We start from the raw sequence: 21,892 nt of genomic DNA on the forward strand, positions 1-21,892 counted from the left end.
TTTCTTCTCGGGCAGGTAAATAATTAGCCAGCTATCAGCAGCCTCCTTGCTTGAGAGGGGGACAAAGGGAGAGAAGGGGCCGTGACGCCCCGTCTGATAGATGGACACGAGCATCTTGTGGCTCTGTTCATTGTTAATTCACTCCTGCAGCACCGCTCAGCTGTGAGGTTTCCAGGCGTGCTTGGCAGCCCCGACAACAAAAACATCTGGTCCAAGAATATAGTTCCCTTCTGCTGGCAGCTGCATGAAAATGATTTTGTACATAGTGGCGCGGTGCCAAATGCACTTACTTGTACACTAAAGTGCACAGCCTTTACAGCGCCTTGGCAGCGCCGGGTGATTTTAAATGCCGTGCGTAAGTCAGCATGAACCTACCGAAGAAAATCCAAACCTCAGCGAGCGTTTTCATAAAGAGCTCGCTTATCGAGCGCGCACAGCCGTGGACGTACCCCCGTACCTGTCTAGCAGCTGCTCCCCTCCGACTACGGAGGAGAAGCCTTCTGGTGACAGCCCCAGTTGTCACCTGTCCTCCGGGAGGGTTTGGCACCAGCATGAAAGGAAACGTGCCCCTCGCAGACGTCCCCGAATTCAATTCCTCCTGTCGGCAGTCGCCTTTATTCGCCGCTGATAGAGGTTGTCTGTCTCCTCTCTTGTTTTAGGAAGGACCTCCTGTGTGCTGAAGAAAACGTTAGCTGTGAATCGAGTCGTTTGTGTGTCTGCTGGTGAATTGTAATTTGAGTGATTGGAGCTAATAATTACAGAGTCATCATCATCATCTTGTCAGTCAGATGTAAATAGTTCTGTAATGGATTTCCTTTTTGAAAAAAACTGTGTTTTTGAGGGCGAATTTGTTTTAGAGGTACAATCTAATGCGCTCATCCCATCGATGAGATCTCCCTCAGCCTCCTCTTCTCCAGGCTGAGCAGCCCCGGCTCTCTCAGCCTCTCCTCGCAGGAGAGGGGCTCCAGGCCTTTGATCATTTTGGTGGCCTCACATTGGGCTCTTGAGGCCCAGTCATCTCATCTCCATGATTTTATTGTTCCGTGTGTGGTCACGTTTTGTCCCAGATGTAAACACTGGCCACCTCATCTCCTCAGAGCCTTCCCCTCCCGGTGCCGACCCGCCTTGCCGCAGGGCCGTTTTCACCGGTGTCACCTCAGGCGGGTTTCCCGGCCTCCCCTCTCCCCTCACAGCCTCTCGGGGCCCCCCCACGCAGCTCCATTTTCTCCTGGTGTCTCTGCCTCTCCTCCTGTGAGAGGAAAAGGTGCTTGGCCGGGCCTGGTCCTTGGCCCGCCGCTGTCACTCGTCATGGCCGGCCCCGTCGGCACGTAGGGCAGAGGAGGAGGCCGCGGGTTACCTGCGCAGGCTGAGCGGTGACTAACGCTGGACCAGGGGAGCTGAGGTGTTCAACCTTCGGGCAAAGATTACCTGAAATTAAGACTTGCAAGGGCTTGCGCGTTCTCACCGTGTCATTCAAGCATGTTTGTAAGACACATGTACAGATCGGACGATTCATTTTATTCCTGTGTAATTTACATATTTTGGCTGGCTCACAAAAGAAACCTTGTGTTGAATAAGTCGGATCATGATCTCACACCAGTCCTTGCTTACAAGGAGTTTTTTGGAGGCTGTACCGTAGCCCAAAACATGAAGTTTTCCTTTTGTGGATGTGAACCAGAGCCTATGTTAACGGCGGCACGTACGACAGCCTTTAAACTTGGGTACGAGCTCCAAATCCAGCGTATTACGTTAGATGTTTGGGGATGCGATGGTTGTCTATTAGAAGGTGTTTTATCTGGCAGGTGTATCTCAGACAGACTTCTTTAAGAAAGAAGCATTGAATCTTTTTCTTCATAGCATGGGCTCAGTGAAGTATTTCACGTTATACAGCTGGCTTGGTGGGCTGCAAAGAAAACTCAGTAATTCTGCTTTTAGGGCTTTCCTCAGTGCTCATTTTCTGACAAAATGCAGGGCTTTGTTAGTGCTGCACGCAGAGTTTTAAATATTTGGAAAGAAAAAACGCAGCCCTTGCAACATTTTAATGAGGAGGGTTTGCTTAATTAAAGCCTGGAAGACTTGGGGAATGCGGACAGCTGAAGGATCAGCAACGTGCTATGAAGCTCTTCCACCTACCAGTTGATTTGGTTTCAAAAGCCAGAGTTGATAATAAACCTTGCAGTCTTCCAGTGCCTGTTCGCTGGCATTTAAGAAAATGGGTGATGTTGCTAATGGCCAAAGCCTGGATTCATTTTGTCTGATTTTAGGCACTTGGTTGCTGTGCTGACGCTTGGTGCACTGGGTACCCACAACGTAGTGTTAGGGGACGGGTCCATGTGCCTGACCAGGGACTTGTCCTAATGTTACTGGCAGGACTTTGTCTCCTGGAGATCAGAGCTACTTGCTTCGTGGCTGCCAGCTGCTCACTGCTGGCAGTTGTGGGGGTGCTGGTTTGCACTCTCCCACCTTTTAAAATCCTTTCTTAAAGTATAATTGATTTTGGAGTACTATCACCTATCTGCTCCCTCTGTTTCACAGAGCTGTGTGTTTTCTTCTGGCCTAAATGTTACGTACTAAGCAGCGCAGAGCCCTTCGTTGCTGTCAGGCATGCGATGGAGCTTCTGAATTTCTCTTGTCAACTACTTCTCCAGCCCAATCTCTTTTTAATAAAGGATCTATGTGAAACAGCCCCGAGGAAGTGCCAAAGTGGGATTACTTTTCCTTGTTCTCCTTTGTTCTGCTCCTGTTTGGGTGTGCATGGTGACAGCTTTTGGTTTCATGATTGCAAAAGGCTGGTGCTTTTTTTTTTTGTTTGTTTGATTGTTTGTTTTTTGTTTGTTTTTAGACAAAATGAAAGAGGGGTTGTAAAAATCTCTCTTCCCTGTTCATCTCTAGAACTTGTTGGTCGGTTGGGTGTGAAGAAAAGGACTGTTCTGTAAGGAAATTGTGTGTTCATTTAATTACAGGTTGTCATGGCACAGTGTAATAGAAGAACATTTGTGTTAGGCCAGAACTGCCATTTTTAATGTATTTTACCTTCCCATCTTAAATTTCTGTTCATCTTAAATTTTCTGTTTGGTGTTTTATACATAGGAAGCATACTTTCAGTTGTGTCAGCCTCGTTTTCTCTCTTCTCCCAGATGCTTGCCTTCTGTCCACTTTCCTCAAATTTTAGGCTTAGTTCCTAACCAGAACTTTAATTTCTTGTTGAGTCTCTTCGGCTGTATCAAATCCATGGGACTTGGGTACCTTTAACAGGTCCAAGCTGTGGCCCAGCAGTGTCTTGACTGCACACCCAGGGAAGGATGTGTGTGTCGGTCCCCTTTGGGAAGGAGATCTGCCATCCAGATCTTGGGGGGACAGCAGCCAAGTGGTATGAAGACACCTCCCTTGGCTCTGTCACCCCCCACCAGAGATGCTGCTTTCCTTGGCATCAAAAGCCTACTGAAATTGGAGGTAGAAAAGCCATGCAACATTTTTGCTTTGTGTATGAAACTGTTTTCTTCTTGGCATCTAAGTCTCCTTTTTTCCTTGAGCCCAGACCTTTGCACAAAGCAAACTGCTTTATTTCCTTTACACGCAGATTTATTTTTGATACCTCCTAGCAAGGGTTTAAATCTGAGGTTGGATGTGGAATTGTATGGCAACAGGCCTTTTTAGCGTAAATAATAGTAGTGGAAGTAGGGTACTAACCTTTCCCTGTTTTATGTGAGCTCTGGCGATGCCAGTACAAGGCTAGCTTGTTGCATAACTTGTAAACAGTTCAGGCTTGATGAGAATGGATAATCGAATTTTAGAGGTGAGATAAACACGCAGCCTGAGCAGGAAACTCTTCTAAGGAATCGTGACCAAGGATCAAGGGGCCAGCCTTGGAAGTGGTTGCAGGGATTTGCCCTTAGGAGATTCCTCCCTTGCCTGTGGTGTCCTGGGGTTTTACCGGGGGAGGTCAGCAGCGGTGCCTTCCCTGTGCCTTTATTCGGTGACCAGCAAAAGCACCAGGGGCACGTCGGGCAAGAAAGGAAATATTGTTGTCATCGTGATTGGCAGGGGAGGTGGCTCGGGAGAGACAACAGGCAAGTATTGTCTTCACGTGGTTTTTGGCTCCTTCCTGTGCACACGTGATTCCCTCTTGTGTGCCTGCACAATGCTGCTTCACAGGCTCCTTCAGGCCGCACTGGGACCCTACTGAAAAGCTCCCCGTCCCTCGTGCTTCTTTGTCCGGATAACTTTATTGTTGCTTTATGGCTGCAGCCTCAGCAATGGCACCACCGCAAACAATTTGGCTCATTTTCTCCCTTGTTTCAGAGGGTGCCCTAAGCATGCAGTAGAGAGGGTGTTGTGCCAAGGGGATACAAAGCGCCCTCTGTTTGCCATGGGTTGGGAAGCGTGTTTTTAACCTGCTTGATGAAATCTTGCGACCGAAGGTAACCAAACATGGTCGTAAGGACAGGCCTGTTCTCCCAGCCCGGCCTCACAAAAGTAAGATTTTTTTGACCCTTGAGAAAGCATCCCTAGGTGTCTTTTGCCACTGTGCTGCTCAAGCAGGGCACTGTGGATCTGCTGCTGCTGGCAGCTTGGAGGCTTCCATGCAGCTTGCAGTGACAAGATGGGCTCCAGGAAGCTTGTAACCACCAAAAACCACGGGGGGCTTTCTTTGCATGGGCTGCAACGCCGACTAAGGGCAAAGTCGAGAGGAACCCTCACAGCGATGGCAGGGGGATGCTCAGCACTCCCGTTATTGCTTACTGGATGCCTACCGCTCCTGGGAGATTGGTGGGCACGTGGCATGACAAAGCCTTTTTCCTCAGCACAAACAGCCTGCAAGCTTCTGGGGAAAAGCACGTTTAGGACGGACTTGAATGGTGGTGAAGAAAATGAAGGTGCCGATTCTGAGGTGGGAAGAGTGAGGGGTCTGTGAAAGAAGGACCTTGCACATGTGGTGGGACAGGCACAGTGAGCGCTGGGGGTGAGAAAGTAACGGAGGAAGGAGACAGAAGGGAAATGAACTCATATGAGGTCTTTAGCATGAGGGTAACAAAGCTCAAAGGCTCTGTAAAACACTCCAGGACAGACGGGTTGTAGTAACAAAGCTGGAGGCTCTTGTAGGTTAGGATTTAGGAGGCACTGCATATGGACTTGTTAAATGTTTACTGCATGTCTTGATTAAAGTCTTCATTTAAACAGCTTAGGCTTTCCCTCCCAAGAAGCCTGCACTTGGTGTTTTTCGAGGAACTATTTTATATCACATTCCCCGTTCTGACACCATTGCGGTGTTGGAAAGGATTACGTTTCTCCGCGTTGCGTTCTCAGCACCGCAAGCCATCCTGCTTTGTATCAGCTTCCTACCTTGGCAGGCTCTGGCAGGGACTTGCCCAGCGTTTGGGATCTCAGTTTTATTGTGGTTAGGTTCCTCCCAAAACTGCAATCTCCTTCCCGTCTTGAAGGCAGTACCAGAGCTCCTGGGTGAAATACTGCGCTGTGTGCAGTACTGCCCCGGCTCCTCTTGCCAAAACTTCCCCCCTGTGTGTGAGAACTTTATTAGCGGCTGTATATATTACGGATTCCAGGACCAGAAAAGGTCACCTATTGTGCTAGGCACTATTCAGGCTCTCCCTGTTCTGGACGGATCCTGCTTCGGATGGACGCAAGCCAGGCTTGGGGTGCAGGGAAGGAGGGAGGGGAGAGGATGTGACACACAAGGAGAATGGTGGTTTGCACAAGTTGGTGTCATGAATTATCCGGGAAGATTTTTGTTTGCGTTTGGTGCCTCTTAGGACTTTTTTTGGAGGGTGGAGAGCAGAAATGAGAAGGGAGAGGAAGGGGAAAGGAAAATAAACTGGGTTTCTTGTGGGCCTCTCCTGTTATTTCGGTTTTTTATTTTTTGAGCTTGCACGTTATGGGGGAGATGGTGAAAGAAAGGATCTCTGGTGCCTCTGAAGGCAAAACGATTTCCTCTCTGCCATCCTGGGGGCTGTGGTTTAGCGCTCCCTGCCATTCTCCTCTCACAGAAGAGCTGGGCTGACGCTGCTCTGTACCTCTCTGCCTGCATCTGAATTCTCCCATAATCGAAGGGTTTCCAAATCCCACAAGCTGCTGCTGGAGCTCGTGATCTGTAACCAGACGAGCTCGCTCTGACGTCCTGGGCATGGCGTAAGCAGCTGCTGTTCTCCAGGCAATGCAGCCCTGGATAGGAGCTGGCAGAGCTTCGTGGCGGCATGGGAAAAAGCAAAGAAAAGGAGGCCTGGAGACTCTGTTTCCCCCTTTGCCTATGTATTTGGGTTTCCGCTACTGGGGAGCATTGCTAATTAAAACACTTGCTAATAGCTTAAAATCATTGTGTGGCATCTGTAATGGGAGAGCTGGGCTATTTGGCTGCCTCATTTCGTAAATCAAAAAGGAAGGTTACCCAGGGAACCAATTTGTATGCCGCTGCAAACCGGCATAGGGCAGCACATAAACTACCTGGGAGGGTAGATAATCTCGCTTTTACCTTCGTCATAAAACGTTGTTTGCTTTAACCTTGCTTGGCCGTGTTTCCCCATTCACGTTACCCATCATCTTACAGTAGGGTGTAAGAAACGTTTTCTGAAATTGTCCTGGGTTTCTCCTCTGCCACCAAGCCTGGCAAACGGCACGGGCTGCTTTTCAAGACGGCTCAAGAGGTCAGGCAGCTTTTCCATCGAGGGGAGTGGGGATGGAAGGCCACCACAGACGTGCCGTGGGATATTTCCTTGCTGTACCTTTAGGTTTTTGCCTTCCTCTCAGCTCCTGAAATAATCTCTTTGTGCTCTAGAGCTTGAAAAGCAACACTATTGCTCATCCTTCCCTGGGCCCGTTTCTCTACGACAGATTCCTCAAGGGGTCTCATAGCAATTGCAGGGCAGGGACAGGTCTTGCTTGCTCAGTCTCATGAGGTGCCCAGGCAATGATGTTTAGGGACTGATATAAAATTGGGGCAGGCATAGAGTGTTTCCTTTTTCTTTGAGAGGTGCCGTTCCTCCCCCTCCCTCCCCAGCATGGCGTCCAGCAAAGTGCTTATGAATTCCTCACCTTCTACAGATTAGTATAAACGCACAGGATTTTCTTGCACTAATGATGTGGGGGCTTACCTTTGGAAAACATACTGAAATTGCACGTCCGAGCCATTCCAGTTCAATATTCCTCACTTCGGTCTGCCCCAGTAGCTTTTATTTGAGGAGGAATTACTCAGGTTAGTATTGCATTCACATGCATCACCACTTACGAAGACCAGATAGAAGTAATAAAAGCAAGCAGTTGATTCACCTGCACAGAAGGAATAACCACGTATCTAGCGAGCAGCGCCCTGAGGGAAAGGAGGCTCAGGACTACAGCAGCAAGTGGGCAGCAGCGCCAGAGCCATGAGGTACTACGCCAGGAGGTGGCCAGCCTGCTCTTTGCTGTTTTTTAATGCAGGTGGGTGGAGAGGAGCCCAGCACTGAGCGGTGGGTGCACATGTGGGCGGTTTCTGCTCCCACAGGTGAAGGCCTTTTGGTGGAGCAGCATCGCATTTAGAAATTCCTGGAGGTGCTGGCATGGCCGCTTAATCGCCAGAGGGAGACGCGTGGAAAGGGAGAGGAAATCCGCTCCAAGCCCCGTTGGCTCACGTGCCTCCTGCAAAAGTACAGCTTGCTGCAGAAATTGCCAGCAATCGGACGTGCTGCCACAAACAGACAGCGAGCGGAGAAGTATAAAACCCTCGCACCAGCCCCATCACAGGCCCAGACAAAGAGGGTTTCGATGGGAGTTTGTATCTGCAGATAATGGCTTAAAGTGGTAATTGATGCCAGCTGCATAAAATCACTGGGAAGGGCTCACCAGCTGCCTCTCTCCTCCAAAGGAAAAAAAAAAAAAAGGCTGCACTTTTGTATCCCTTCAGGAGAGCGCCCGTCCCTCTCCCCAATCAGTTTTAATTCTTCCCTTTGTGATCCCGGTTCCTCCAGGGAGCTATGTCAGCGTGCCTTGGAGGGAGGAGGTGAGGGAGCTTCCTTCCCCGTGTCCCTAAATAAATCCCAAACCAACGTGGGGGCTGAGGGTGCCGCCAGGCTGCGGCCTGCTCACCCCGCGTCGCGCGTGTGCGCCAGGAGGGCTGTGCGGAAACGCTCTGATCCGGTGCGATTTTGGGGCGGGACGCATCTCGCCCTAACGCAAGACATCTGCGGGGCTGGTGTCTGGATCCTCGCTGATGACCTCATCCTCCTTTTGTGCCCAGGGGGGAGAAGTAAACGCCGGCAGGGCGTGCGTTGTTCCGCCTCCCTCGGATGTCCGTGGTGGGGTGACATCGGTTGTACCCTGGAAAAAAACACTCCCGAATCTGCAGCGCAACAATTTTTTGCTCTTTTTCAATTTTTTTCTTTTAATTTTGCACACCGGTTCCTGTACCACAGTGGTACTGCAGCATTCTCCATGCTGATTAATCCTCGCGGCCCTTCCTGTCGCCACAAAGTCCTCGGGACTCGGTGCCAGGGAGCTGTCGATCCCCGCCGTCAGTGGGCTCCTCCAAAGCCTGGCAAGGTTACCTAATCCATTTTTTTTTTGCAAGGGGGCATTCAGACCGGAGGTGAGACGCTCTCCTGAGCTGTGGACAAATGCTCTGTGACAGCTCAAGCAGCAGTTTAGCACCCTTGTACATCAGCCTCAGGTAGGGGAGATGCTCGGGGTTGCTGCAGGCCGTGGCGTGGGTGCCTTGACACAGCCCCGAGGAAGGACTGAAGGAGCAGCGACAGCCTGCAGGCTGCTGGGTCTGTCTGTGCACTTGGGGTTGGTTTTCCTTTTTTTTTTTTTATTTTTATTTTTTGGTTTGCTTGCTCTTTTTTTTTTTTTTTTTTTCCCCTGCCAAAAAAGATCCTGTCTAAGCATTGTCATTCTGGCTGTTGCTATAACAGATAAGCACGAGCAACCTTTAGGACATCCTGCCCATTGTATTGTCAAAGCTATTGTGTTCATGTGCTGAGGGTAGGAAATAATTTTCGTATGAAGAGTCGGTACAAAACAGCAGATTAATCCAATTACAGATAGTAATCTGCCAGGGATCAAGTCCCAAACTAAGTTTACACATCTCTGTTTACGCTCTAAGTTTAACAGAGCTCCCTTTGCAGTTTTTTGCCTAAATGCAGAGCTCAGCCTGGTAGTTTCTCATGCAAGCACGTGCACTTCTACTACCACTCCTTCGTCTTTTTTCTTTTTGTTTGCATATGGACTAAATAAAAATATCACACAACAGCACCGACAGCAAGAAGCAGCTGAGGAAGCCCCGAGTTAGCTTTTGGCTCGTGGAGCTGTGCTTGTAGTGCTCTCTCCCAGGGCTGCTGTTCGCTGGGAACTTTGATTTACAAGATTATTTTACCGTTTTGTTCCCTGTTCCAGCAACGCTCGGTATTTTACTTTAGAGAAGCTTCACGGGAAGGTTTAAGAATAGTTCATCCCTGGTGCATTTGGGGAATTCTCTCGTGGTAATTTATGGGTGAGCGGCGCATCCCGGTCGTGGTGTGCTTGAAATACACCACGTTGCCTTTCGCTGAGGCCATGCGCACCAGCGCCTATAAGTAGTTAACACGTAGTTAGTATTAACATCTGCATACGTCCTCAGTAGGGTATTTGATTGCTAGCGTGCTGCAAATTGCAAGGAAGTTCGCGGCTTGAAATGTTCCCGTGTAATCAGCTTTGACATTACGGGGTAATCAAAACACTCGCTGCCGCCTCGGCCGCCTGCCACCCTGGGGAACAGGGGGCGCAGCTCCTTCCTGAAATCAGCTGCAGGCAGACGCTTGTCTCCTGGGGCTGCAAGGCTGCATAAATGGGCAAATCGGCTGTCTTTTAACGTGCAGTCCCAAGTTGTGCTGAGTGAGGGCTCCCGCTGCCCTTAGGTGAGCTAAGAGAGCAGCGGGGAGTGCGCCGGTGGCGGGAGCGGGGTGGTGTCAGCTCCTGCCTCTCCCCTGTCTGCTGGCTTGCTGCTTGGACCTCGTCTCCAAATGTGTTGTCTCCAAAGAGCGTGTGGGTCCTTCCATCTAACGTGTCCGTCCCAGACAGCTCTTTGTTGTTTTTTTTTTTTTTAATGCTGATCTCGTGTGCGGCGAGGACAACCTCCCTTCACCTGAGCTGCTCTCTGCTTGGCACTTCGCAGAGGAGGAGGAGCGGGGGGAAATCCTTCCTCTGCCTTTGTGTTGCGGCATCCTGTTTACCACTCGGGCTCCGGACCCTCTTTTCCTGATGCACTTGCTCTTCCTCCGCTGAGCCGGAGGGAGGAAGAGGAGGAGGAAACCCGTGCACGAGGCAAACGCCTTGTTGGTGCAGGGAGGGGGACTCCTGCTCTCCACCTCTGCTTTCCTGCGGTGGGCTCCTGCCCTTCCCCACTAGTGGCATTGAAATAGGACGAGTTGAAATCTTCAAAGTTAAAGGAAAAAAATGAGGAAGATGGAGATAATACTCCTCTATCATAAGCTCACAGATTTTTCTGGTTTTCTTGTTCTCTGGATTACATAGAGGAAAAGCCCGTTGCGTACGTATTTGGTTAAGGCACTATAGGCAGCAGGTTTTTAAACAGTTCCTATCCTGCTTTGTCGTTGGACGAAGTCCAGCGCATCCTTCGTTTGCTTCTTGCACTACCGAAGACTTGCGGAAGTACAGGTCTGTTTCAGACCATCTCCATGAACAGGATTTTGTTGGCATGAACCAGAGATGTGTTTACTGAGCATGATGCTGTTATAAATTAAACTTTTTAAAACTACTTGTGTTAAAGAGGAAGTAAGTCATGTACATGGTGTATTAAACACGTTTTTTTTTTTTTTCTTTTTTCCAAAGGATGAAGAAGAAGAAATCAAACTGGAGATTAATATGCTAAAGAAGTATTCTCATCACAGAAATATTGCAACTTATTATGGTGCTTTCATTAAGAAAAGTCCTCCAGGACATGATGACCAACTGTGGGTAAGCAAATATATCTCAAGCACGTTCATTAGCCTTTCCCTTTCGGATATAATTTGAGGATGATAGAAACATCATTATGCAAAGACAAACTAATAGAATTTGGTGCTCGCTGGAACAGATAGAGAGGTGAATCACATAGGCTAACGTGATGGCTGAACCAAGATTTGCAATTAGCAATGGATTTGCTCTTTAAGTAACTTTTTTCCCCATTTCCCAGATGGATGGTAACATGTTTCATGGGAACAAGGCAGACAAGCTGAACAGTTAGAATGTGTGGCTGTAAAAATAAAGCTGCACTTGAAAATTTTACCCATTACATTTCTTATCCCGTCTTGTCTATACCCTCTAGTGGACTGAAGTTTGGGTTTGAAATGGCAGTGTACAGACACCAGTGCATGTTCTTGTCTCCCATAAATAAGTGGGAATTATAGAATACGATGTGTTGCAATGGTGTGGTCAGCTTGATTCCTTCAGCATTGGATGTGCTCTTACTTCTGTTACTGCTAATGCATTTTGCATAGCTGAGCAAATCCAGATTCCCAGTATTAAATTACAGTGATTAAATCAGTCCTTGAAAATGTGGTAACTAATGTGAGACATATTCCATATATGTCTGACACACATTGGAGACATTTGTTTTGGATCCGCTTTCCAGGCAGAGAGGTAAAATAAATGATACTTTGTGCTTCGTGAGGGTTTCCCAAATCAGTGCTGCAGCCTGATTATTTTGCTTCACTAGGCGGCTGGGAGCTGTGCTTAATGTGGGTTGCATGCTGGTATTTGTTTTGCAGCTTGTTATGGAGTTTTGTGGAGCAGGCTCTATCACAGACCTCGTGAAGAACACGAAAGGGAATACTCTGAAAGAAGACTGGATAGCGTACATCTCCAGGGAGATTCTCAGGGTAAGGAAAGTAGTCCACTGCACTTGAAAACACAGAGGCAATCTTGCAGATACAATCTAGCTCGTGGTTCTGCAAGAAGCTGTTTCTGATCAATCCTCTTAGCCAAATCATTGTCTGAAGAGCGTGTAGGAGTGGATGGATGTCTGCTCCGCGTCATTTAACTTCATCTCCTACGCTGACAGAAAGGACAGGAGGTGCAGATCCTCGCAGACTGTGTGCGTCGTGCTGCACTGTAACAGCAGCCTTGCAGAGAGTAGCAATTTTTCGTCACGGGAAGCCAGCATATGAACCAGAGTCCTTACCTATTGGAGAAGCAGTGAAACAGTGCCCTGCGTGCCTGTAAGATGCTTTTACTTTGGAAAAGATATAGGTCGCAACAGTGTCATAACACGAGAGGGTACAGAATGGGCTATTCCAAATGTGCTTGCAGTCATCTTTCTCTGCTCCCAACCAAACCTGTGGAGGAAGGGAGCTGTTGGCTCAGGCCAGCCGTTGGGACTTGTGTGCCGCGATGTGCTCGCACGCTGCATGTTCCCGCAGTCTCTCTCGAGCAGGCAGATACGTCACACACGCGGCTGTGCGCCGTAGAGTGCTAGCATACGGCTCTGCAAAAGTTTCTCAGGGAGAGGGATGCCACTTACCAGTTTTCCTGAAACTGAAGCTTTAACTAATTACGCCTCATATTTAATTTCCAGTTGGTACAGTTAAAGTGCTTTTTGAATTGGCATGCTTGCAGCACTAAGTAAATCTGGTATGATTTTCCTCATGCTTCTTTGTAAAACAAATTGCCTCCTACCCGTACCATTACACAGTGTGTCTGTTCAATTGCCTCATCACAAATGAAGTTCTGAGGGCTTCATGTTAAAGGAAACCACCAGTGGCTCTCGCATAAATCAGTGCTGCTGTTGTCTGTGCTGTACATCGGCTCTGTCTTGGTGATTTTTAAGATGATGGAGACATATGATTGTGGTCTCTTGCTCAACCTCCATCTGCTAGGAGAGAGTTTGGCTGTTGAAGTTTTGGCTGGCACGTTTTAAGTTGTTGTTTACTAGGAGGAAGAAGAGTTACTGTCATGAATACCTACTGATGGTTGTACTTCCAGTCAAATGGGTAGCATTCCTTAATGCGAGGAAAGCTAACTGCTGTAGTACTGAGTGCTGATCTTACGCTTGACTTGAGAACAACTGTGCAGCCCTGGAGGTATTGCATGTTATCTTGCATTCATCCTAAGTTCTCCTTAGGTAAGGCGGTAGAGTCTGGCTTGCTGAGAAGACGGAAAAAGGTTTTCCTTCAGAAAAGAGTTAGCTGAAAGCTGTTTTCTTGTGAGACATTTGTAAAAGGAGCCTTAATTGTTTACTAGCAGGAACTGGAATATCTAGAAAAAAGGAATGCTAAGTTCACATTGCAACGAAGCATTGCAAAACCTGATTTGACACTGAACTCATCAGTGATGGAAGAGAGAGGTTGTGTAACAAAGAGCTAAGTGAGCTAAGGTGCCAAGATTTGCGCAGGTGGAGACACAAGTGAGAGTCTCCTGTGTGGGTCGGAGGAACCTCGGAGGACTCACCTGGGGTCTGCAGGAGATTCGAGACATTGCCCCTCAGTCTCATCGTAACCTCTCGAGAACCTGAATGTGTTTTTCCAGTAAGACTGGATCGTACCCTGGAGAGAACGTATGATTCATGTGATTATCTCTCTGGCTGGGGCAGCGCAGCGTGAGGCTTTAGAAAGTATCCTGTGCGAAGCCCTGGAAAAGCCTTCGTTCTGGTGAAAAACAGGACCACACTTCGTGTTAACAGCCAGTGAACGGTATCAAGGACATTACCCCTTCATTTTGTTAGTTTGTGACATATGCAGGGAGGAGCTGTGGATTATATTTTTTGTCATGCTCATTAGCTGTTTCAAAAAAAGAAAAGAGCCCAATGGTTCTGTAGGCAAACTGGTAAACGATCACTTAATGAAGAACATGTGTTAGAAAATATTTCTTTACAGCAAGCACTACTCTCTTAACCTTTTGCAGCTGTAAAGGTTCTATTGCTTTATTTTTCATAAAACATTAAAAGTCTACGAGGGCAGCATGAACAGGCAAGACGATCCCACCAGAGACTACAGTTTTCCAAGCAGAGTGCCGAGGAGAAACCAAAACAGGCAGTTGCTAAGAGGGTTGCCTATTGTTCTACCGATTGCATTAGGGAGTAAAATGCAACATATGTCTTGCCCGGCCCTCCCTCCACATGGCTAACACTTTGGGGCATGCATCCAGGTGCTGTCTCAACAAAAAGCACCGTATGCCAGGAGGTTTTGTTTCCTTTGGAAAGTATAATGCTCACTTTTTTTTTTTTTTTTCCTGAGGAACAATTATCTAGCTTCGTATTTATGGAAGCTAGATAAGAGGACTCCAGCTTTGCAACACAGCTTTTGTGTGCTGTCGGTATTCCCTCACCCTCAAACATAAATGCTAGCCCATGACCATCCCACCTCCTTCTCAGGGGACGTATCTGCATGTTGGTGCTTCCTCCTTTCTTCCTCCTGCCCCCTTACTAGACTAAATTCCAATTCCTTTAAGGGGGATTCTGTGCCTGTCAGATGCCACCGACGTGCACTGACACCGGTGTCATTTACAGTGTCATTGTGCCGAGACTTTCTGGTCACTGCACTTCCATCAAGTGACAGCTGAGACGTGTTCGCACAGTGCGTGTGCAGCATGGGCACAAGTTGGGGCCTCGTTCCCTGCCTGGTTTACCAAAAGCTGAGCGGGTGGAGTGCTGCTACAAGGCTCCCGTGGATCGCAGCGCATGTGTCTGCTGAGCACAAGCCCACGCACCAGAGCACGGGCTGCAGGGCTGGGAGGCATGGATCGCCCGCTGCTGAGCAAAAAGCCTCACTCTGAATGTCGTCTCCTTCCTCTCTTTTCCCTACTGCAGGGGTTGGCACATCTTCATGCCCACCACGTGATTCACAGGGATATCAAAGGGCAGAATGTGTTGTTAACAGAGAATGCAGAAGTGAAACTTGGTAAGTAGGCAAGCATGTCCGCTTCCCAATTCATCCAACCTTTGTTTTCTCTTCTTTCTGATGTTCCCAAATTAGTTTTGTTCTTTAAGAGCCCTGCAACATGTCCTTTAGCATGTACACTCTGCCACTGCTCTCATATGGGTCGAGACTCCATGTGTATTTTCTCCTGCTTCAGGAGACTGGAATGCAAGTAGCTGCATTTCATTTGAGGTTGTTGGCTTTCTTACCAGAATTGGTGAGTGGATGGCTTCATGTCCTCCCCTGAGTTGTGCATGACGTGGGTTGGTTCTGGTTCCCTTTATTCTGGACTCAGGAGGTGATGAGAGTCACTCCTGCTTTTGGCTTGAACGACAACGGCACCTGCTGTTCGGGTTCTGGGCACAAAAATGTGGCCTGGGTGTCACCCTTGAGGGAGCACTGGCATGCAGTTCAAAATGCAGGTCCAGCTCTGGCATGCCTGCTGAAAGCCATGCTCATCCCATGCCTCTTCTTTCCTCTGCAAGTGGACATCCTCCTTTTTCTTTTTCTCTAATCTGTCTCTTCCAGTTTCTGAACACTTTAACCTTCTGTATTTGCATCACACTGCATTCACCACCTTTTTTTTTTTGGTTAAATATAGAGCCATGCTGAAGGCCTCCCACCCAGCCCACATCCCTTCTGTTTTGCATTACACCTTCCTGCAGCACGAGGCATAGGAAGATGTCCTGACTGCTGGAGGAGGAAGCTCTCTGGAGAGCTTTCCTCCTTCTGGTCCAAAGTGGAGCACAGTAGCTCCCGAACCATTGCTCCCACAGAGCTTGTCTCCACCAGTTTGTCTGTGTCTCTTAAATGATGGATTCTGTGAAGCTGCCACAGCCCTCCCTTAGAGCAGACACAGTTACTGGTACAGAAAAGCGTATATCACACTTGTGAATGTGATCACAGCAGTGGAACTGGGAGGGGGAGAAAGTGAAAAGGAGGAAAGGAGGAAAAATCTCATGTAATGAAATGGGCATCTCTGTTGCAGCCCATGTGCTTATGTGCTCAAAGTTAGCACCTCTTGAATAATCTTCATCTTTTGTTCCTGTTGACACATCTGCTCTATTCATCAGAGCAGAGAGCAGCTCACTGAGCAACAAATTATTTTTGCTGTCCAATTTTAGAGCAAAAAAGGTGGACAGCCAAAAAAAGGAGACTTGTTCACATGTGGTTTTCCCATGGCGTGAAAGCAGAGTCTGCCTGTGTAGACAAAGGTGCTTGGCTTCACCAGTTAGGAAGGGAATGGTCCTTCCTCAGCCTCCAAGACAGTATTTTGTAGCCATACCCTCCCTCCTGGGGAGGAGGTGACGCTGCACAAGACAGGTTGGTCGGAGGTGCAGGAGAGGTGCTCATACCGCTGCTGTGTCTCCAGACGCTTGTGGCCTGAGCCACGTTGCAAGTGAAGCACAGTGACTTGGCTGCCTCTATATTAATCATCATATTTCTCTTCAGCATGGTCCTCCCTTGTGGATCATCCACCTGGTCTTATTTCCAAACCATCTTACAGAAGTAATCACGGCATTATTTTCCCCTCTGATTTTATTTTAATCTTTTCCCACCCGCAGTGGATTTTGGTGTGAGTGCTCAGCTGGACAGGACAGTTGGCAGGAGAAACACTTTCATTGGAACTCCGTACTGGATGGCTCCAGAAGTTATTGCCTGTGATGAAAATCCAGATGCTACGTATGATTACAGAGTAAGAGAGCCCTGTTCACGGAAAAAAAATACACAAATCAACACACAAAAACCTTACCTTTGCAGCATGAACACCTATGAATGATGGTAGTTTGTGAGATTTCTTATGCTTTGTAAGAGTAATTCCATTTTGTGAAGGTACATTTTGCTACGGGAGTACGAGGTATGGATCACTGCCAATTTTATGACCTTTAAAAGTTGCCGTGACTTGTAGTGTCCTAGCTTCGAGGCAGAAGGAGTAGGACTTCAGTGTACTGTAGGTACCCAGAGAAGGCAAAAAAGAGTTTAACTAGAGATGCTCGTGTTCTCAATTTGTGTAACGTTTGTACTTTAAATTGTGTCTGAATATGTCCCAGTTACTGTAATAATCCAGAACAATGCATTTTAGGTGTTGCCTTAAATAGAACCACCGTCTGGAGAGCTAGTGAAGTGCAGAAGGAGGTGTTTAAACTGTGCCTGTTCCTGATTTCAGGATACTAATACGTGTAGATAAAAATGTACCCATCTCGGCATTTCTCAACAAAGATTATTTTTCACATAGTTTGCCACAAACAAAAGATTTAATTACTGCAAAACCACAGTTGGCCTGATGGCATTTGCACTACCCTTAAGAATATTATGTATTCATATTTGAAGTTAAATTTCTCTGGTCAAAGCATCCTGTAACCTTAAGAGTACTTCTCAGCTTGCTTTTATAAAAGCACAGAGGAAGAAAAAAAAGAGAAAATAAGCTTCTTAAGAAAATCTTCACTTAGACTCATGCAACTATTCCAACTTGTAACCAAGAAAGACAATAAAGCTATCAGAAAACCAGTGATTAGGGTCTTACAGTGACTATTGGGTCTGGATATCGATTTGCTAGGATTGATGATGGCGTTAGCTATCAGTATGGCTGTGTATGTCCAAATTTATTGAAAAAAAATAACACAGGAGATTCGAATTGGTGGTTTTGTGCATTTCGACTAATCGATCAGATCGATCCTATTTCTGTTGATTTAATCACTTTCTACATCCAACAGCTCATTGTAATAAAGATAATGCTTTAAATCTTTGCAGGTAGATTTATTAGGAAGGTGACTTATGATTTAGTAAAGGAGAAGACCTGTCTGTTTTATTTGTTAATGCAGTAGTGATGTGAGAAGGGATTCCTTCTCTCTGAAAACATGTGTATGTTGCTCCTGGTGGAGCCTGTAGGGAGCTGAAGCAGTTGTCTTTCTATCTTATTTTTATTTATTTATTTTTCTTCTTAGAAAATTCATGGTTGAAGCTTCTGTAAGACCAGGAGACTGTGCAGTTCAGCTTAAATGGATAGGTTGGACCAAGGGAAATGATTGCCTTGCTGGGTTTGAAAGTGCAATTGCCGGACTGTTAGAAATTCTCCTCTGCCTGTTGTACAGAAGAGCTTATTTGCTCTTTAATTTTCACTTTAAAAAAAAAAAAATCAATATTATTACCAAAAATGAACACTGCTTTCCTCAAGAACAGATCTGTACAGTGGCTGTACTCCTTTCTGCAGCCTCCTCCGCTGTTTTGCCCAATAAGTTGCAGGAGTCTCTTGATTTTGTCCCTTGTCAGGACTCTTCCAGCTGCTGCCTGCACTTGAGGATCCTGGCTCTCATTCGGTAGCAGGTGCAGTTAACTGCTAGTCAGGGACATTATCCAGAGGTAACACCTTGGAAGGCTCCCACTGAAGGCCTCTTGGTTTTTCTCGAGGCCTCAAGCAAAGATGAGGTGGCAGGGACGGAGTATGTGCTTTGGCCACAAGCACTGTGCCATTGAGAGGCTTCTTACAATTTTAGCAGTGATGGCTCTTCCACTATATACAACTGTTATGTGATTATATTATTATTTAGCTATTATTGCCTAGAAAAAGTTCAGGAATGGATGTATTCCACTAATCTGTATTTAGACACTCAAAAAGACTTGACAGGTTTGGGGGTTTTGCCCCACAGTACTTCGTCTTCCATTTTCTTTGTCTTCTGTTTGGTGGAATACACACAGTGTTTTCTGTGAGTCTGTTACAGGGAAACGTTCAGTCCCTTGTAAGCAAGGGAATACTGACAAACCTGTTGTTTCATAGACTTAGATTTGGGGCAAATGTATTTCTTATTGTCCTAATGTAAATATATTCATGTGTTATTAGAGTCATTTGCATATTCTGTATGATGCACGTGCATTTGTGTATATATATATATAAATGCACATACATTTGTGAATATATATATATATTATATGACAAGTAGCATTTTATGAAACACTTAAAGAAAAAAGTAGCTTGTATTATTTAAATAGCCTTGATATTTCATTACAGTTTCACCCTCTGCAAATAGTACTCTTGCTGTCTGAACGGGTAAATCTACCTCCTAACATATGGTCTCTGTCTCTTTTTGCGCAGAGCGACCTTTGGTCTTGTGGCATTACAGCCATCGAGATGGCAGAAGGAGCTCCCCGTAAGTGATATGTGTGCTTTTCCAGCGGGCTGATTAAGGCTGAAACATATACTTAGGAGATGGTGGTCGTAATCTAAGCCTGGCGTTGAGGTTTCTGAAAGTGTCCTCATGTTATTTCTGTTCTCTTTGGTTTTGCCTGCCCTATAAATACAAAATTCCCTAAATAGCAACACTTTTGATAAAGATAGGATAGCGCTTAAGCACTACAGTGCAGACTGCAGTAATTTAATTTCTATAGCAGGAATATTTGGAAGGTAATCAAGCGTCAGACTTCCTTCCTATGGGTAGCATATTGTCTTTTGGAAGCGTGTCCCAGTTTGTGCAGGGGCTGGCCTGGGATGTTGAAACCTCAGCTGGGGAGAGGTACAGTGGGGCCTCAAGAAATTCGACCTTAATGAAAAAAGCGCCTGTAGCAATCTTTTCTGTGTCGCCTTTCCAGCAGGATGGGTAATGCTAGCATTGCTTCTCCTTTTGTTTCACCTCATCAGTGGGTGGTGTTGATCTTCCTTAAAAGTGACATGACTTAAAGTGTAAATCCATCTTCAGCACAGAGCATTGAACTTAATGCTCTCTGCTTGAGAACACTCATGAGTTGACGTGGATATTTTTGAGAGAGAAACATGCACAACTTTTGGTAGCTTATTTTCCCTTCATATCTTTATTCCTTCTGAATATCAAGGCAAACAGCAGATATCTGCAAGGAGCACAGAAGGATTTAAAAAGAAAGAAGGCCTGATGTTTTTGTTTTTAATGGTAACTTTTATGAAAGTCCTCAGTATACTGGCAAATATTTTTGCTCCCACTCCCAGATGGAGATTGGGATTTAAAACTGGCAGCCTAAGGTACCCAAGAGTGAACTACAATATAAATATATATATATTTTTTTACATGTAAACAAAAACCACCACCACCACACCACAGCCCAGCTTGAAACCTCTGTCTTTGAAATGATGGTGAAATGACATATTGACATTTTACTAACTAAAAAAAATGGTCATTTCATTATAGCCTCTGCCAGATTGTTGTTGTTATTAATGCAAAATTTATAAAATGAAGCAACACATTCTTGTTTTGGTTCATGTTGTAGGAGGTCTGATTTTTTTTTGTTTTGTTTTTTCCTTCCTAATTACACATTTGCATGAATGCCTGTAGGAGAGCTGCTCCCAGGACACCTCAGCCAGCCTTGTGTTAACAGCATTTGAGCTACCACTTGACCTCCTTTTTGCTTTACCTTTTTGTTCAGAGCACTAGGTTGCATGGGTGGCTGTCAATTAAAAGCTGTTTCAGTGGGTTTTGTAAGCTTGGAATTGGACAGAAATATTTCTTTCATTTCCAAACTGAAGCAGAGCTTGGCCCCTCATCACGTAAAATCACAAGAAGGGTGTTTGAGAAGTAAGCAAAGATGCAATGTAAATTCTAAACAGCTCTTGCCTTAGTTTGTCTGGGGTCTGCCTCTTCCTCCAGAGGCAGCTGAAAAGCCCATCTCTAAGCTTTGTGGTCTGGTGGGATACACAGGCATCCAAGGAGCTTCTCCACCAACGTCGTGGCCCCTTAACTTTGAATCCTGGATCCCTGTCACTTCAGTCTGTTTCTCCTGAATTTCTGCTGTGTGGAAAACATTACCTCTTCCTGCAGAGATTATTGAGGCTGAGATTGGTGGTGCAAGGGGTCAAGTATGGGAAAGCGATAAAAATGGAGGATTTGCTTCTAGTGTCCTTTCTTGGGCATCCTCCTTTCCTGCTCCGTGTCTGCTCTGTCTAATTCCATCTACCGTGTCTGCTGCGTGTGTGGTGGGGATGGTAGGAATGTTTGTGGAAGCTGAAGCCATGGTATTGAGAGCAGCTAAGCCAATGTCTACATCTTTCTGTTCACTTTTGTTTTCTTTCCTGCAGCGCTTTGTGACATGCATCCCATGAGGGCGCTCTTTCTGATACCCAGAAACCCTCCCCCACGGTTAAAATCCAAGAAATGGTACGTATTAATTGCCTCTGGTTTGTAACTCCTCTTGTGGCGCGATGTTTTCTTGTGTCTCACTGCATGCCGTTCTGTTACCGCGTCCACAAAATTGTAGCGACTTGTTAGCTAAAATAATTTGTCGTTATCTCCTGTGCTACTGAATCAAAGCATAAAATAAAAAGTGTGTGTTTTTTATTTAGTTCTGTTTGTCCCAGAGAAATTGTATCTCAAATTCTGCAAAAATAAAAACCTACCTTTTTTTTTTCTTGGCAGAACAGCATCTGTATTAAGGTGACAACTGGAACCATATTTTAAAAAATAAACTCCCGCAGCACTCTTAATATGCAGTATGTTTTCTCAGATGTATCATAACACAGAAACAGAGCAGTACTATAGCGTTCTAGTTGCTAAGTTGAAAGGAGCTATTAAAACTAATGAAGGCTTTTACTATAATTATTGTAAACGATTGAAATTGAGTGTGTGCTTCTTGCCAGCTGAGAAAAATCCATTAGTATCGGAGGATTTCCTCACAGTTACTGGTTATGACTGGCACGTATGAAATGAAAAAAACTCCCTAGAAAGAGGTTTTGTATAGATTGAATGTGATGGCAGGATGCTGTGATCCTGTCAAAATACTGAAGTGATTTGACTGCCTCGTCAAAATCAACATAATACAGACTTGGCTTGCTTGCTGGGCTTGGTCTTTGCCTGGATTGACTTATTTATGAACTTGTACTGTCAGAGCATCCCTCTCCCTCTCTCATATGTGCTTTCTGCATGTGTTAAAGGGATAGAGATGCATATACAGTATTTGCATGACCATTTCATGAACCTTTTTTTTGGATTCATAACAGTCTAGGTGTGAGGAATAACAGAAAGCAGCGAGGTTACCTTCAGTTGAGCCGCCTGGATGGC

The 21,892-nt window shown here is 46.2% G+C and overlaps 1 protein-coding gene and 1 long non-coding RNA gene across 10 annotated transcripts in view; one reads left to right on the top strand and one right to left on the bottom strand.

Moving 5' to 3' along the window:
• MAP4K4 (mitogen-activated protein kinase kinase kinase kinase 4) overlaps positions 1-21,892 on the top strand; it is a 158,980-nt gene that overhangs the window by 85,702 nt on the left and 51,386 nt on the right. For all 9 annotated transcript variants that reach the window (XM_066984335.1, XM_066984341.1, XM_066984364.1 and 6 more), the window contains exons 4-9: positions 10,816-10,941; positions 11,733-11,843; positions 14,768-14,858; positions 16,442-16,572; positions 18,967-19,021; positions 20,914-20,992. In XM_066984335.1, the coding sequence (XP_066840436.1) occupies positions 10,816-10,941; positions 11,733-11,843; positions 14,768-14,858; positions 16,442-16,572; positions 18,967-19,021; positions 20,914-20,992 (593 nt within the window). The remainder of the gene's footprint in view (positions 1-10,815; positions 10,942-11,732; positions 11,844-14,767; positions 14,859-16,441; positions 16,573-18,966; positions 19,022-20,913; positions 20,993-21,892) is intronic.
• On the bottom strand, positions 5,695-7,563 carry LOC125180184 (uncharacterized). Its single transcript, XR_007158542.2, has 3 exons — positions 7,282-7,563; positions 7,107-7,181; positions 5,695-6,200 (listed from the first exon to the last, which is right to left on the bottom strand). It is a non-coding gene; the product is annotated as an uncharacterized lncRNA (long non-coding RNA).

This window comes from Anser cygnoides, chromosome 1 (genome assembly GCF_040182565.1).
Source record: "Anser cygnoides isolate HZ-2024a breed goose chromosome 1, Taihu_goose_T2T_genome, whole genome shotgun sequence".
NCBI classification, from domain to species: domain Eukaryota; kingdom Metazoa; phylum Chordata; class Aves; order Anseriformes; family Anatidae; genus Anser; species Anser cygnoides.